Source organism: Eleutherodactylus coqui, chromosome 6 (genome assembly GCF_035609145.1).
Source record: "Eleutherodactylus coqui strain aEleCoq1 chromosome 6, aEleCoq1.hap1, whole genome shotgun sequence".
Classification (NCBI taxonomy): domain Eukaryota; kingdom Metazoa; phylum Chordata; class Amphibia; order Anura; family Eleutherodactylidae; genus Eleutherodactylus; species Eleutherodactylus coqui.
In genome coordinates this window covers 82,277,673-82,293,928 of record NC_089842.1, presented here as the reverse complement: position 1 = coordinate 82,293,928, position 16,256 = coordinate 82,277,673, and the positions used below count along the sequence as shown (strand labels likewise).

The 16,256-nt window shown below is 40.7% G+C and overlaps 1 protein-coding gene across 1 annotated transcript; it reads left to right on the top strand.

Moving 5' to 3' along the window:
* The first annotated feature begins 543 nt into the window (after positions 1 to 543).
* LOC136631367 (sialic acid-binding Ig-like lectin 13) lies at positions 544 to 16,256 on the top strand. The gene is made up of 7 exons (XM_066605636.1): positions 544 to 702; positions 2,203 to 2,592; positions 5,283 to 5,546; positions 7,940 to 7,969; positions 9,353 to 9,481; positions 10,974 to 11,023; positions 16,071 to 16,256. The coding sequence occupies exons 1-7, from the start codon at positions 636 to 638 to the stop codon at positions 16,119 to 16,121; spliced, it is 981 nt and encodes a 326-aa protein (XP_066461733.1). The 5' UTR covers positions 544 to 635; the 3' UTR covers positions 16,122 to 16,256.

Here is a 16,256-nt window from a genome sequence, read left to right as displayed (position 1 = left end):
GGCTTTACTAGCCGAAACGCGTTGCTCATAATCCATAATAAAAATCGTATGAAGAAATATCAAGGAGACTGAATACTATAATCTTATCCATATGAGCGCGGAAACCTTTTTTTTCCTATTTTGCTTAACTACACATAGAAGTAATGGCTGCATGCTGCAATAGCTCAGCCGTCTCACTATTCTAGTGTTGTAGGTTCTGGGAGAGATCAGCAAACAGCATTCAGAGCAGAGTTTTCAACACATCCAGAAGAATGAGTTTGCGGCGCTCAGCGGTACCTAAAATGTTGCGGTTACTTTATTCCATTGCTTAGTGTGAACAGATCTGTTGCCCCGTCTGTCTCTAATCCCACTAAGTAATGGAATAAAGTAACCGCAAAATCTGTACAATCAGAGAAACAATCTCAGTGCAAAGAAAAAGCCTGCAGAAGCCGTATAGTTACAGCAGTTTTATGTCAGACACAGTAAGATATGTTGTAGTTATCATAATAGTGATGTAAGATGTTCTGCCATATATGTTACTCCTGTGTTACTCTTATAGGACTCCCAACAGGACAGACATAAAGCAAGAACTAATTTGTTCCAAAGAATCTACAATCCATACATGATCTTACCCAAAGGTTCATCTCAGAATCAAGATGAGGCACATAAAGCACAGCAGCATGTGGGTCGGTCTTGTGATTATCCTGCCTCTCTTCTGGGAAGGTAAGTACAACATATGGGTATCTTGGGGATATAAAATAGACCTGATATCAATATTAATGAAGGTATTGAACACTGTTGTCACATCTCAGGTAGGTGAGATCTCCGGCCCTGTCTTGTAGAGTCTCACATGGAAGAGTGTGGGTCAAATGAATCTGTACAGTAAAATGCACACGCAAAATGCACATATGAGAACAAACCCTTTGAAATCAATGTGTTCTATTCTCTATGTTTAGCACACGGACATTTTTCTTGCACAAAATTTGTGCAAGGATACTTGTGTGAAGAAATCCTAAGGGGCTACAAACAAATTTTCACGTAGTCCAGCAAATGAGTCATGTTTGGAAAGCTTATGCGAAGAGGCTAAATCAGTATAATTACAAGGTTATTGTGATCTGCACATGAACACAAAGTTTTCTTATGAAAGAGAAAATTAAAGCCAGTCAGAAGAATTCACAATTTTTTTCCCATAGGCAAACTAAATATGCTGTGGAGCCTTAATCTTCAAGCTGCTGGTGGGGCAGAAACATACAGGGAACATGAGTGTTGCCCACTGATGCTGTTCTCTGTTGTATGTAAATTTGTTTTGCAGCTGTGCACAGCATGATTTAGGTATAGGTACAGGTACAGGTGGGGCATACCCAAGCTGAACTTTTGTACCTGGACCCCTGAGCCTTTAACTCTGACATTGGATGTCAGTCTTTCTCTGAGGCACCTACAGTATAATGTGATGCTTTCTCTCCTGCCCAACACGGATTACACAGATCAGTATCCGCTGCTGCACAGTTTTCAAAGCATCCGGTGGAATGATTGTTGAGGATGCAGTCAGGGTGGTCTGGCACTGGCAGATCCTCTTGAATTTGGACTATAAGACACAGGCACTTTTTGGTAAAATATTTTTAGCACATACTATAATTAGTGGGATGAGGTTGAGTTTTACTGAGTTGTAAAAGAAATAGATAAGGATTAAGAGTGGCTTCAGACAACTATGTGTGCAACTGTGCACACCTCAGCGCAACATATTTGCGTAGTGAACAAGGTTTGATGAGATAGATTTGCGTGAGTATTGACGCATAGTACTATACTTTTCACACAAGCAGGGACTGTTTACATGTGTGTGTGTCACACACCCGCAGTGATTTAAAAGGCTATTAAATCCAGTTGTGTAGACTTTATTTATGACATTGTGCGACGTATTGCGCATTTGCGCACATATTGAGTGCACATTTGCACACCTCCCATAGACTTTTATGGGGCCCTTGGTGTACAAATACGTAAGAAAATAGAGAAGGTACTATTTTTGAAGGGTTTCCTGGGAACAAACCCATTGACATCAATTGGTTCTACTCTCTGCACGTTGTGTGTGTATATTTTATACGCACAATAATGCCCACAAATATGTCACTGAAGAAGTCCTAAGAAAAAACCTCAATGTCTTTGTGGATTATTTGATAAATGTAAAATACTTGATATGGAGTAATGACATATTTTCTCCTTCTGCAGGTATCACATGTCAGGTGGCTGGTTATTCTATTAACGTGCCTCGTAGTGTCCGTGTACAGGAGGGTCTCTGTGTCACGATTCCATGTAACTTTACTGCTAATTATAGAAATATGTTCAAGAATTCCTTTGGATACTGGATGCTGAATCCACCCAATTCACCCAGTCCTTCCAATCCGGCTACTATTGTAGCTACTACTGATAAATTCGGGCCTAGAGGAAGAACAAACTTCTATCTGACAGGAAATCCAGACACTGGAGACTGCAGCCTGACAATAACCGATGCCAAGAAAGAAGATGCCGAGACATATTACTTTAGATTTGAGGAAAGCAAGACCAGTAAAGTGAAACTTAATTTTATTGACTACGTAAAACCCACTATTTCTGTGACCAGTAAGTTCTCAGGAATCCTACAGTAATTATCAACTGTCATTCATATGTACTACAATGTGGTGATTGGTTGGAGCAAATTAAATGAAATGTAGTTTTTTTTGAAATTCTTACATTTGTCAGTAAAATCAATTACTGATAAGAAAATGCAGATTTGTGGAGAACTGCAGCTTTTCCATTAGGCCCACTACACATGAGCATATGCGCATTTGCGCATGCCTAAGCGCTACATATTTGTGATATGGACAATGCTTTTTTGTGCGTATTGGTGTATTTTGCTGCAGTTTTTTGCACCTGCAAGGCATTTTCATTTGCGCACAGCAAGCAAAGACACACCAATTGAAATAGCTAATTAGTCTAATGAGTTGCAGGTGTGTTCTTTTTTTTACACAATTAAGCAGTGCTTCATGCTTTAAGCATCTTCTGCTAGCGTATTTTTCGCACATTTGTACATCCCCTTTGACTTCTATGCGGACTTAGAGGGCGCAAATGTGCACAGAAATAGAGCATGCTGTGTTTTTTTGTGTGACCAAAATGTGTAGGAAAATACACACGTGTATGAACTAGAGATGAGCGAGTATACTCGCTCATCACTAGTATGAACCCATCGAAACCAATGGGTTCTATTCTCTGTGTGGTGCATGCACAAATACACCCGCGTGAAGGGGGCCTTAAACTATAAAAGTACAAAAATTTTTCTTGAGGCATTTGTGTGTTCACAAAATATTTTCATTATGTGCCTCTGGGACATGTCCATGGCATGAGATTACTTGGCTCGGCAGCAGCGGCCTGGCGCTAGTTGCTACAGTTCAGTTCCAAATGTTTCTCTGTGTTAGTTTCACCCAGTAACATTAATATGACAACATTACATATTTCATCATTTTCCTCTTTTTATTGGTTTATGTGACTACTAGTTTAAAAGTGTACAGTGTAAAAAAAGCCATAATGTTCTCTTGTATGCTATTTTGCCATTGTTCTGCGTTTCTTTTTCCATTTTTCTCTCTGTATCTTCATGCAAGACAGGTGCCCAGGTGGCTAATGAAGAAAACAACTAGAGAAATGCAAGGTCACTTCTCTGAAACCTGACAAGAGCAATTATCCTTCTCCTAACTAGATCAAAACTACACGCAGGCTACAGGGGAAAAAAAAAGGGGGGGGGGATATACGTGATTTAAAAGCTTGTTTAGAAACAGATATCTGCATGCATAATTAGTCTATCTATTTATCTATCTATCTCATATCTATCTATCTATCTATCTATCTATCTCTCATATCTATCTATCTATCTATCTATCTATCTATCTATCTATCTATCTATCTATCTATCTATCTATCTCATATCTATCTATCTATCCTCATATCTATCTCTCTACCTCTCTATACTCTATTTAACTTTATATTCCTTAACCAATTAATAATTACTAAACACTGCCAGTAATATACATTAACCAACTAATGATTTTAAAGAACGATAACATATATGTAAGTAACTAGTAACTAGAGATGAGCGAGCATACTCGCTAAGGGCAATTACGCGATCGAGCATTGCTTTTAGCGAGTACCTGCCCGCTCGGAAGAAAAGGTTCGGCTACCGGCGGCGGGCAGGGAGCGGCGGGGGAGAGCGGGGAGGAACGGAGGGGATATCTCTCTCTCCCTCTCTCCCCCTCGCTCCCGCCTGCTCACTGCCACAACTCACCTCTCGCCCGCGCCGGCAGCCGAACCTTTCCTTCCGAGCGGGCAGGTACTCGCTAAGGGCACTGCTCGATCGAGTAATTGTCCTTAGCGAGTATGCTCACTCATCTCTACTAGTAACAGAATTAACTCAGGAAACTTATACATTATATATATATATATATATATATATATATATATATATATATATATATATATATATATATATAATTAAATTAACAAGTCTAGAAATAGTTAATATAACAAACTGTGCATGACTCGATGGGAGTAATAAACAGATGGAATAGATTAGATACAAGGTATAGTTGAGGAATTGGCCAAATCACTTAGGCCCGCAAGACCACTTCAAGGGTCCCCGTGGTCTTGCGGGTCCCTACTCTAATGAGACAGCTAACCCTCATGAATCCTGCCGGCATGCAGGACGATCGTCCCCATAGGGACTGCCCCACTCTGGATCCTATGGAAATAACTCATCCTAGATGGTAAACGATCCAAGTAGCACAGGACACACCTCATGTGGCAACCCACACAGACACACAGGACACCTAGCATAAAAGCAAACACAAGGGGAATGAGGCTGGTATTTAAGTGCCACAGACCAGAGGGGATTGGCTGACTGCAGAACACCACACCCAGCCAGCACAATCATGCCACATCTGAGGAAGTGTACTAATGGAAACCCATAGTATTACAGGTCCCAGAAGCACCTAACACATATGTTTAAGTAAGGTGTCTTCTAGCCTCACTTTCAATGTCTTTGTCTAAAAACCGTAAAAAATACTTCAGCATGTTAACAAATAAACTAGAAATTGTGATAACTGCACAAAATGCTGTGTGAGCAGTCAATCATTTTGTGAGAAGCTCATATTTTAACCCTTAATTTGGAACATTAGAATATACCTGTAGTGCTCCATTGAGCTAACAGAATGTAAATGTTGATTCACAATTATTCCTCTGCATACATTACAGAAGGCATTAGTGTGATATATGTCTTTCTGTAGATCTCACAGAAGAACCAATCATCTCAGATCCTGGAACAGTCATTGCTGGTATAAATAAGACCCTGACCTGCACTCCTCCAGGAAACTGCTCTGCAACATCCTTAGTAATCCAATGGAGGAAGAGTAATGTGGCCGGTATCTGGGAGAATTCATCTACTGTAACATTTACCCCATCTCTATGTGATCACCAGCAAAGCATCACATGTCAGATGACAAACTCCAATGGGAAGACAACTCAAAAAACTATTCTTCTTCATGTCTACAGTAAGTTCATGTTGGCAAGACCCAACAGAGAGGTTCAGATGATCCTACAGAGGGCTTAGACTCTTTTATACAATAATGGCCCAGAATGTTCCAGCAGAAGACAAACCCCTTTGGAGATGACTTTGGAGCAGGCAGTAATTATATCCTGAAGTTTTCACTACACAAAAGTAACAGTCACTGGAATGATCTCTTGACTCTCTCCAAACCATGGGTATACCAAATGGCAACTTATCACGCGTTCCCTTCATCCACATCCATAAACTCTAGACACACTGCTTGCACACCTTGTGAGGGACCCAAGACTTATTTTGATCACCAAGTCTAAGTTTGAATTATGCAAAATTTTAAACTTTGCTTTCTTGACAAATGCACTGATGTTTACCCTTTGACTAGAAACAGCGAAACTGCCAGAAATATAGCAAACGGAATCAGGGCTGTTTAGGCACTTAAAATGAGAAATAGCAGATGCAGGCATGATCTGAGGGAAGGGAAATAAGTGTGTAATTTAAAAAATAAATTTAGCTAATTCACTATGTAGAGCGGCAGACAAGTACTCGCCACACTGTCACACATGTAACTGAATTAACCTAGATGATTAACAACCTGTTTCCAGTTGCCAAGGTTATCCTCCATTTCTCCCCACTTGTGGGAGGTTCGCTCTCGGCCAATCGGAGAACACTTAAAACGAACTTCACAGGCCAACAAGAGATGAACAATCAATCACTTTTAATGCTATTTCCTTTCATAATGAGACCTTGTACTCTCTGAAAATAAGTTCCAAAGCTTTCTTGTATGGAAATTAACAGAGAAGATTCATCTGGCCAAGATTAGTCAATGTGCCTCATGGTAGGGGCGTCCTCTCGGTGCTGGCACCCGTCTTGCCGGTCCAGGTTTGCTGGGTGCTGGAACCGGGCTTGGTCTAGTGAGTTGTATTTAAATTGCATGTCTCTCAATAAAAGTTCTTGCGGGGTATCGACCCAGGCCGGCGCCACCAACATAGCGACGGCACCTTACACAGATATAGGAGACTGCACCTTGACAACAACTGAGGCCAGAAAAGAATATGAGGGGACATATAATTATATCACATAGAAATGACAACCATTATTACAATGACTGGTAATTGTCATACTGTATGTAGACACTTCATGGCAAATATAAGACCGACAGGAAGAAGCTGATACATAAACTCATATAATCCTTCTACAATATATAGTAATGCAGCCCCCTGACATAGGTATTACAAATTGCAGGACATTTAAGCCTCGCTCCAAAAATAATAAGGACACAACTCTTTTATGCAAATTTGAACAAATCTTTTCCCTCACAGTCCTTTTTGAAGGACAATCCAATAAAATATAGAACTGTTGGTGGATATGGTTAATGGTGTGCTGCATTGTGAAATCTCACATCCATTATATATAACCATACGTTTGAATGGATGTCATATACTGTTACATTTCCCTTCTACATGGGGAATGTCTGGCCAGAAGTCACCATGAATTGCACCAACCGCTCAGATCTGCTGTATCTCAAAGAATGAACTTTGCTTCACTATTAAATAGTGAATTTGTAGAATCCAACCCTCTGAAGAACCATCAAATTTGACTATTATATGCTAAACCAGCAGCACACAGAGATAAAGTATACATATGGGTGCTTCTGGTTTGGCTGATGACTGAGTCGTTTCAAGTCTCTTAAAGGGGTTTGACATTAACCTATAGGGTAGTGATGTATGGAGAACACACACAAGAGAGTCCACATCTATCTAGAGGAGTTGTATTTTGATTTACAGTATAGTCACTTCTAGATGATGCACAGAAGACCTTTCTTGCTACCTGGAGTAGCTGAACTTTTATATGTTAAGCGTCTACAGGAGGAGTGTAAATGGCAGTGGTATCTGAAACACAATTTTTTCTATATTTTTCTTGGAGAACAGTGACTTAAATAGCCGAGAGGGGAATGTCAATGGGAACTTAGGAAACAGCGTAGCACAACTTACTATGCTGATTCCGTAATGCCATGAGTTATGGAAACAATGTAGCGTGCAGTGCTATGCTGTTTCCCAGTCACTTCAATGACAGGTACAGAGAGAATGCAGTACTAAGCGCTTCTCTCTTCACAGCAGATAGTCAGAACAGAGATTGTGGGTTTTCTTATTTCGTCCGTGAAAAACTGGGATGGAAATATCCCATGAAAAACTGGGATGAAAATATCCCTTGAAAATCTGATTAAACCTTGCTGGATCTCCACAAGGAGAATCAGTTTCCTAGTAAAGCTGTTCTTAGTTACTAAAACATAGCATTGAAACATATCAATAAAGAATTATTTTTAAATCTCTACTTTGTTTTTTGCTGTTTAATCAGATTTTGGTTCTTCCTTTTTTATTCCAGAATCTCCATCAGACAAGGAGGATACAAATGGTAATGTCTTACTAATATAATACTAAATTGTTTCACTACTCCCCTTCACATCAGTCAGTAAAATGATACAATTCTATCAACCTAAAGCCTTGGCTTAGCTAAAGACTTATAGGCCCTGGTGCAAAAGTTCAGCTTTGGCCCCCTGTTCCCCTTCCCAAATAACTATTCTTTTTGGCTGGCAGTTTTTTTGCTGCAACTTTTCACTGCATTGCTGGGTCTCGTATGTGGCCCAATGATGCAACTCTAGCAGCCATAATTTCGCTGGAGTCTTAAAAGATTAGGGGCACAAACCCTAAAATGTGTTTTGCTGACCACCTACAAAAATTAAATGATATAAATAAAATATCTATAACACAACCTTTATAAAACAGTGGGCTTAGATACAGTGTCTCAGCTCTAGTATACTTCTAAATAATGCAATGACCACATAATAGTCAGATACCAGTTCCACAGAGTGATAGTGATTGCAGTGCAGAAACCTCCAATGATCACAGGTGAAGTGTGATCTATGATTCTCCCCATACTATTTTCAGTGCCCCTCGTAGTATCTCCAATAGTAATAGTGCCACATTTTATTGCCCATACAGTACTAGTGTTCCCCTCTGTGCCCCACAAAATAATAGTGCCCTCAACCAGTAACAATTCCCCCACAGTGCCCACTACAAGAAATAATGCTTTCTTTGTGCCCTGCAGTAATCGTGCCCTGCTTTTTACCTCCCTAGAGTCATAATTATGCTTTGTGCCACCTCACAAAATAATAATGTCCTTTTTTTACCCAGAGACCAATTGGGACCCATCTGACAAAGCAACCCAGTTGCAATTGCGGCCCCTATTGCTGCGTCACTGGGTTGAACTCACTTCCCAAAGTTCGATTAATCCACAGAATAAGCAGTGAGCTCTACCTAGAAGTGATTGCAGGCAGCCAAAATGTCCTCCCCCTTCTGTTCTGAGGTCTGCTATGGATCTCTGATTTCTGTGTATGATCCTCGTTCACAGCATTTGCTACCTGCTCAGAGATGCTAAAGTAGATCATAAAAGAGATATTCAAGAACAGAAGAAGGAAAAAAAGTAAAATCCTCAAAAGAATAGGAACCAAACTCGGTCATGAGGTTTTTTTTAAAAAATAACTTGCATGTACAAAACCTGGGATCTCCTGCGCTCCAGGTGGCAGCTCTCCCCAGCGAGCTATCAGCCTGTTGAACAGCTCCTCTGTTAACAAGAATATAACAAGAAAAACATTTATTTAAAATATTCCTATTGAAAATTTGTTATGTCTTGTGTGATCTAATGAGAAGCTATACTATTTAGGGGTGGGACAACCCCTGTAACCCTGTATTGTAGTAGTGTCATACCTGATGAAACTCATCATTGACATCCTTGCAGTTTGTACAGTAAGAGCCGTGGATTCCACCATCATTATTGGGATAGTTATTGGGAACATCACCGCCTTCATTCTCATTAATGTGGCGTCCTATTTCTGTCTGAAGAGACACATGGAGAAAAGACAATTAGGTAAGGAAGGACAATATTTGGCTGCACTGAGCACAAAGCTCTACGGTTTTCAATGTACTGTATATAAAATGCTGAACGACTTTTTAAGTATTTTGCTAGAAGATTATAAATCGGCCATGGGTGAGACAAATGTGCATAGATAGTTATAGATGTACTAGTAGAAAGCCTGTCCCAGGACGCCGACTGCATTCTATATATATAAATCTCCATGCTTAGGAGCCAGCTCGCTGTTCTTCACTTCTGTTGGCTCTTCCTTGCCTCATTCTCTCTTCTTCACTATTATATATTTGATGACATACTATGACTTCACAGTAATTGTCCCACTTCTAGTTGTTTTGCTGCAGGAAGCAGACAGCTCCGTACATTGCTTTGTGACCCACGTTGGTACTGCAGGTTGAGTCTCATTCACTTTAAAAGGACTCAGCCTGCAGTACCAACTAGGGCCACTGAGTAATGTACAGAGCTGTCTGATTCCTGCAGCAAAACAGCTAGAATCGGACAGCCTATTTAAGGTTGGAATTTGTTAAATTGCGATTTTGTCACATCATGAAACCGCCATTGTTGAATCTCAGCAGATGATTGATACATGTTAGGTATAGGTTGTCTTTGGCAGCTGCTGTCCACTCAACAACAGCCACATTTGAAGATAAATCTGATCACAGCTGGTAACTAATTAAATGCTGTCAATTTTAATGAGTTTAGGGTGCCATCCAGGTGTCATGGCAGATTGGGGCCTTCTGAAGAACCCCAGTGCTGTTATGATTGTTTGCTTATTAAGACATGCCTGTTAAAATACAGCATAATGTAGTGCCATAGTATTGCAGTCACCCTATCTCTAAGAAAAATGTTAACAAAAAGTGATCAAAAGGTCATATGTAACCCAAAATGTGCCAATAACAAGTCACCTCACAAAAAGCAAGCCCCACACACCTGCCTTGATAAAAAATAAAATTGAGGGAGTCAAAAGATGGCAACAAAGTAATATTTTTAAAGGTATTTTTTTAAGCACTACTACATAGGAACTATAAAAATTTGATATGCTATAATTGTAATGACATTTAGAAAAAAATTAACATCATCTTTTCTGCACCATGAATGCTGTAAAAACATACCCCCCCCCCCCCTTCATGGGCAGGTACTCGAAAAGGACAATACTCGCTCGAGTATTTGTCCTTAGCGAGTATGCTCGCTCATCTTAACTCCTGTCCAGATGTTTTACTAGGGCACATAGACATCATCAAGGAGGATTTCCCACATTGAAGAGAAGGAAGGGACATAAATAAATCTTTTTTGACTTGGTGCCATGTAACACTCCGTTTCTCCTGTTATGGTCGCTACAGCGGAAATATGTGGCCTGGTACTTCTGAGAAGTGGTAGACAAGTTGGGGTGACCTCTTTATGCTAATGGTAATAAATAGAAGTGAGGGTGAATACTTATCTAACACTACTATATGGACATACAACTGACTAACAAATATACATTCTTTTCTAGGAAATGCATCTCCTGACTCCAAGACACAAGATAAGGAATCTACATATGAGGTACGAGCCGCTCAAAGGAAAATATTAATATTAGTTGTTTTATTCCATCCTTTCTCATTGAAACGTGAAACCCATCTCCTTGTAAAGAAAGTATTTGGAAAGAATCATTCCTTAATATACAGATGTGTTGTTCCTTAAGGCTACCCTCTGGTCCTGGGCAAACAAAGGTGGCCGACAGGGCCTGTATTTGCGGACGGAGTGGGGTGGGGTGAAAGGTTTGAAGCACACTGGGCAATTGCCCAGGACCCCCTTCCTTCTCTCTTCAGCACCACCACTACTGTAACTGCCATTCAGTGGCAGCGCTGCCCTTCTTGAGGGATTGGGCAGTGCACAGCTGAAAGGAAAGCACAGCTACCTGTCAGTGGCCAGCATAGATCTGCAGAGGCAGGAGCAGCCTTGCCAGGCCCACAGTTCATCCTTGTCTGTGCCGACCCCATTAACTCTCCAAGAATCCTTGGCCGAAGCTCCGACTCCTGCCCTCTCTCCAGCCCCATGACGCCCCCATCACATCTTCCAGTGCCAGGGGTCAGGATGGCTGCAACAAGGCAAGGGGTGACATCACCTACAGAAATACAAAGTTGAGGAGATGCCAGACAGGAGGGCACACTGTTCAGAAGTGCCCAGCACCAGCAGCAGGATGGGAAGGTTAGGTGCACTGACAGCTGTCTGCTGCCACCCCAGGTCTTTAACAGCACAGCAAGTTTGCAGAGTGTGTGCAGCAGGGGGTGGAGGTATAACACAGGTTCAGGATTGCGCATCAGCTGACAGATGGAGACTAGAAATTTATAAAAGAAATACAACTTTTTGAACCAAAACCAGTATAGTATTTCCACCCCATAGGAGGACTCCGTGCTTTAACTTTTCATAAGTTTTAACAAGCATTCCATGTCAACAAAATGTCTTAATTCTCAGAAAGGTAAGAAACCTTCATTTCTCTGGTTGCTGTCCTTCAAACTAGTACTACATACTTTATTTCCGGAGGTCCACCACACACTAACATTTCGGCTTCAAGACGCTGTAGGTGCTGCCGTCCGCAACTAAAGCAAATTGTCTCTCTTGTTTACACGTAAATTCAGAGCTTTGCCACACACTGTAGGTGCAAAAGGTGCATCGAGTACAGCCGCACTAAATGTGGTACCTCATTTCAATATCATAGCTTGCCTATCATTTCAATATCATAGGATCCCAGTATATGGCCGTCATTAACTCTTGCAGAACCAATGCACATCTTTAACATATTGAACTCTCACATTACCAGTGGACATATCAACCCATAACAGCTAGTCATGTCCGACCGTCATGGTCTACAAAGTCCATAAAGTAAATGAACACTTAACCATTTGAGACGAGTCTCACATGTCTGGTAACTTTTGGTGTTCTGAGTCTACTTTGCAATCATCTACTTTGGGACCCTATGGGAAAGGGTCTCCTTCTCCATGTGGTCTATGTCTTTCATTTGGCCCCGGTCATTAGTCCCTTTCTATACATCTTTTTTGCATTGCTTATGCAGTATATGAACAGCGCACTCACACCACTCCATTGCTGCTGATAACAGATATTGACACATCATTCTGCAGCCTCTTCTTTGCCCCCTCTCTCAGTTCTGGGGCCTCTTTTACACACTATGGGTTGCAGCTCTGCAGACCCTAGTGGAATTGCATATCTGGTCTGTCTGCCTCTCCTCTGTCTGCCCGTGTCTGTGATGCAGCTCCCAGGTCTTTTATATGCACCTATGGTGCCAAAACCTTCATGGGCTCTCTGAGCTTTGCTTCAGTGCTCATTTTTTCCCCTAGCCGTATCAGCCTAAGGGGCGGGACTCTTTTTATTCAGCCTCTATGAGGTCACAACAAAATGGCTCCACCTTGTGCTCTTCAACTTGGCGCTCTGCGCCCTTCTCTGTCTCCCTGGCTGTGGCTCTGGCCGTTGGAGGGGAGCTTGTTATACAATGCTCACAGACCAGCAAGCACCTGTCCCCTCGTTCCTCTCCTAGCCAAGTATCACTCTAAGGGGGGTGGGGCTTACCACACAGTACTCATGGCAAATTTTTTATAAAGGCAGACTGCTCCTGTGTGTAAGCACCCCCCTCTTGCACAAACATAGAATCATAGAATAGTAGAGTTGGAAGGGACCTCCAGGGTCATCTAGTCCAATCTGGTCCAACCATCTGCTCAGTGCAGGATTCACTAAATCATCCCAGATAGATATTTGTCCAGCCTTTGTTTGAAAACTTCCATTGAAGGAGAACTCACCACCCCCGTGGTAACCTGTTCCACTCATTGATCACCCTCACTGTCAGAAAGTTTTTTCTAATATCTAATCTGTATCTCCTCCCTTGCAGTTTCACCTCATTGCTTCTAGTCTTTCCTTGTGCAAATGAGAATAGGGTTGATCCCTCTGCACTGTGACAGCCCTTCAGATATTTGTAGACCACTATTGAGTCTCCTCTCAGCCTGCTTTTTTGCAAGCTAAACATTCCTAGATCCATTAACCAATCCTCATAGGACATGATTTACAGATCACTCACCATCTTGGTGACTCTTCTCAGAACTTGCTACAGTTTGTCTATGTCTTTTTTAAAGTGGAGTGCCCAGAACTGGACACAGTATTCCAGATGAAGTCTGCCTAAAGAAGAGTAAAGGCGGATAATTACCTCACGTGATCTAGACTCTATGCTTCTCCTAATACATCCCAAAATTGTGTTTGCCTTTTGGGCTGCTGCATCACATTGTTGACTCATGTTCAATCTACGATCTATTAGTATACCCAAGTCTTTTTCACATGTGGTGCTGCTTAGCCCAATTCCTCCCATTCTGTATGTGCTTTTTTAATTTTTCTTGCCCAGATGTAGGATTTTGCATTTCTCTTTGCTAAATACTATTCTGTTAGTCGCCGCTCGCTGTTCAAGCTTTTCCAGATCTTTTTGAATACTCTCTCTCTCATCCCTAGTGTTAGCTATCCCTCTTAGCTTTGTGTCGTTGGCAAATTTGATCAGTTTCCCATCGATTCCCTCCTCAAGATCATTTATAAAAATGTTGAACAACACTGGGCCTAGGACAGAGCCTTGTAGTACCTCACTTGATACATTCTTCCACTTGGATGCACAGCCATTTATGACCACTTTTTGAGTACGATCACTCAGCCAGTTGTGAATCCACCTAACAGTTGCCCTGTCAATCCCATATTTGGTCATTTTTTCAATAAGTATAGTATGAGATAATTTGTCAAATGCTTTACTCAGGTCAAGATATACTATATCCACCGCATTTCCCTGATCAATCCAGTCAGTGTTATTGTTATACAAGGAAATTAGATTCGTCTGGCATGACTTGTTTGTTACAAACCGATGCTGGCTCTGGTTAATTACTCCATTTTCACCCAAGTACTTGCATACATGCTGTTTAATAATTTGTTTAAAGATCTTTCCTGGTATAAAAGTCAGGCTCATAGGTCTGTAGTTTCCTAGATCCACCTTCTTCCCTTTTTTGAAGATAGGGACAACATTTGCCCTTTTCCAATCTTCTGGGACTTCTCCTGTTCTCCAGGAATTTTCAAAGATTATGGCGAGTGGTTCAGCAATTATCTCTGCTGCTTTCTTCTGTATGCTAGGATGTAATTCATCTGGACCTTGAGATTTGAATTAATTTAAGTTAGCTAAGTGTTCCCTCACCATCTTTCTGCTTATAGATAGCCTGCATTTTTTTATTCCCCCAGTAGCACAGGGAAGATCACTTGATGTTCCATCTACTTTCTGAGAGAAAACAGATACAAAATAGGAATTTAAAAGTTCGACCTTCTCCACATCATTGTTAACCAGTTCACCATTTTCATCTTGTAAGAATCCAATAGCATCTTTGACTTTTCTTTTGCTTTTGACATACCCCCTAAATCCTTTTTTATTGCTTTTGGCCTTTGTTGCAAGCATCATTTCATTATCAGCTTTAGCTTTTCTGACACTTACCCTACAGTTTCCGCAGACGGCATTATATTCTTCTTTAGATATTCCCTACTCTTTCCATTTGATAAACATATTTTTCTTCGTTTTTAACATGTACATAATTTCCGTGTTTATCCATCCTGGTCTGTTTAAATGCTTCCCATTCTTCCTTCTTTTAGGGATTGTTAACGGTTGTGCTTTGAGAATTTCATTTTGCAATATTTCCCAACTTTCTTGGACATTTCGGTTCTTAAGAACATCCAGCCATTGGATTCTTCCTACTCTCTTTCTGAAAAAGATATATGTTTGACAGATGCCGTCCATCATCCAAAGATTTTTTTTCACTGGATGGTGTGAGACTATATTGAATTGGTACTATGACAAATTGTATTACTTAACAAAGTTCTAACTAAGTTAAAGAGGTTATCCGAGAAAGATTAAAAACAAAAAAAAAGCAGGTCGCCCATGCAGAAAATTATAAACTAATAGATCTACCACGCCAACAACTCCCTAGTATTGTACTGTTAAGCTTCAGTAGCCTTTGTGCAGGACATCACAAGCTGCTGTCACCAATCCCAGACCTCAAAGCTCATTCGCGGAGATCAGTGATTGGCTGTAGCTGCTGATTGGCAGTATTTTGTCCAGGTACCAGAAGCTCATCATGGAGTTAAATCATCATATTGTACCCCAATTTTCAACTTCATTTCACCAGAAAGAACTGATATGTACATATGCATGCACACATTTAATATATATATATATATACTAACTTATATATTTTACACACACAGTATTCATTATGATAGAATGTCCAGCTCCATCACTGCGCCTCTTACAGTATGTATTTCCAAACGAGTCAGTGCTTGATTTCAAACAAGAGCAACATGTCTATCATTTATCGACAGACGTCCCTATACTGCACATCACCATCCTTCATGTCCCCACAGACCATCTGATTATCTGGGGATCATTATTAGATAGCGGCTCCTGACGGTCAACTTAAAAGTCCCATTTAGCTGCATAAATTTTGGTCTTGCTTTTACGGAAAAAAAGCAGATCTGGATGTATTCATCTTCTGATCATGTTTCTTTTTTATCAATTTCTGTTTTATAGGAATTATCAGGACAGAAAACTGCTATCTACTACAACTTGAAAGCACAATAATAATAAAGACCTCTATTATTTTATTTCCCATTACTTATGGAGCGCTAACATGTCCTGCAACGTTGTACAGTGTATATCACCACTTACGTCTGCCACTAATGGGGCTCATCATCTGATTTCCCTTAAACTCATTAG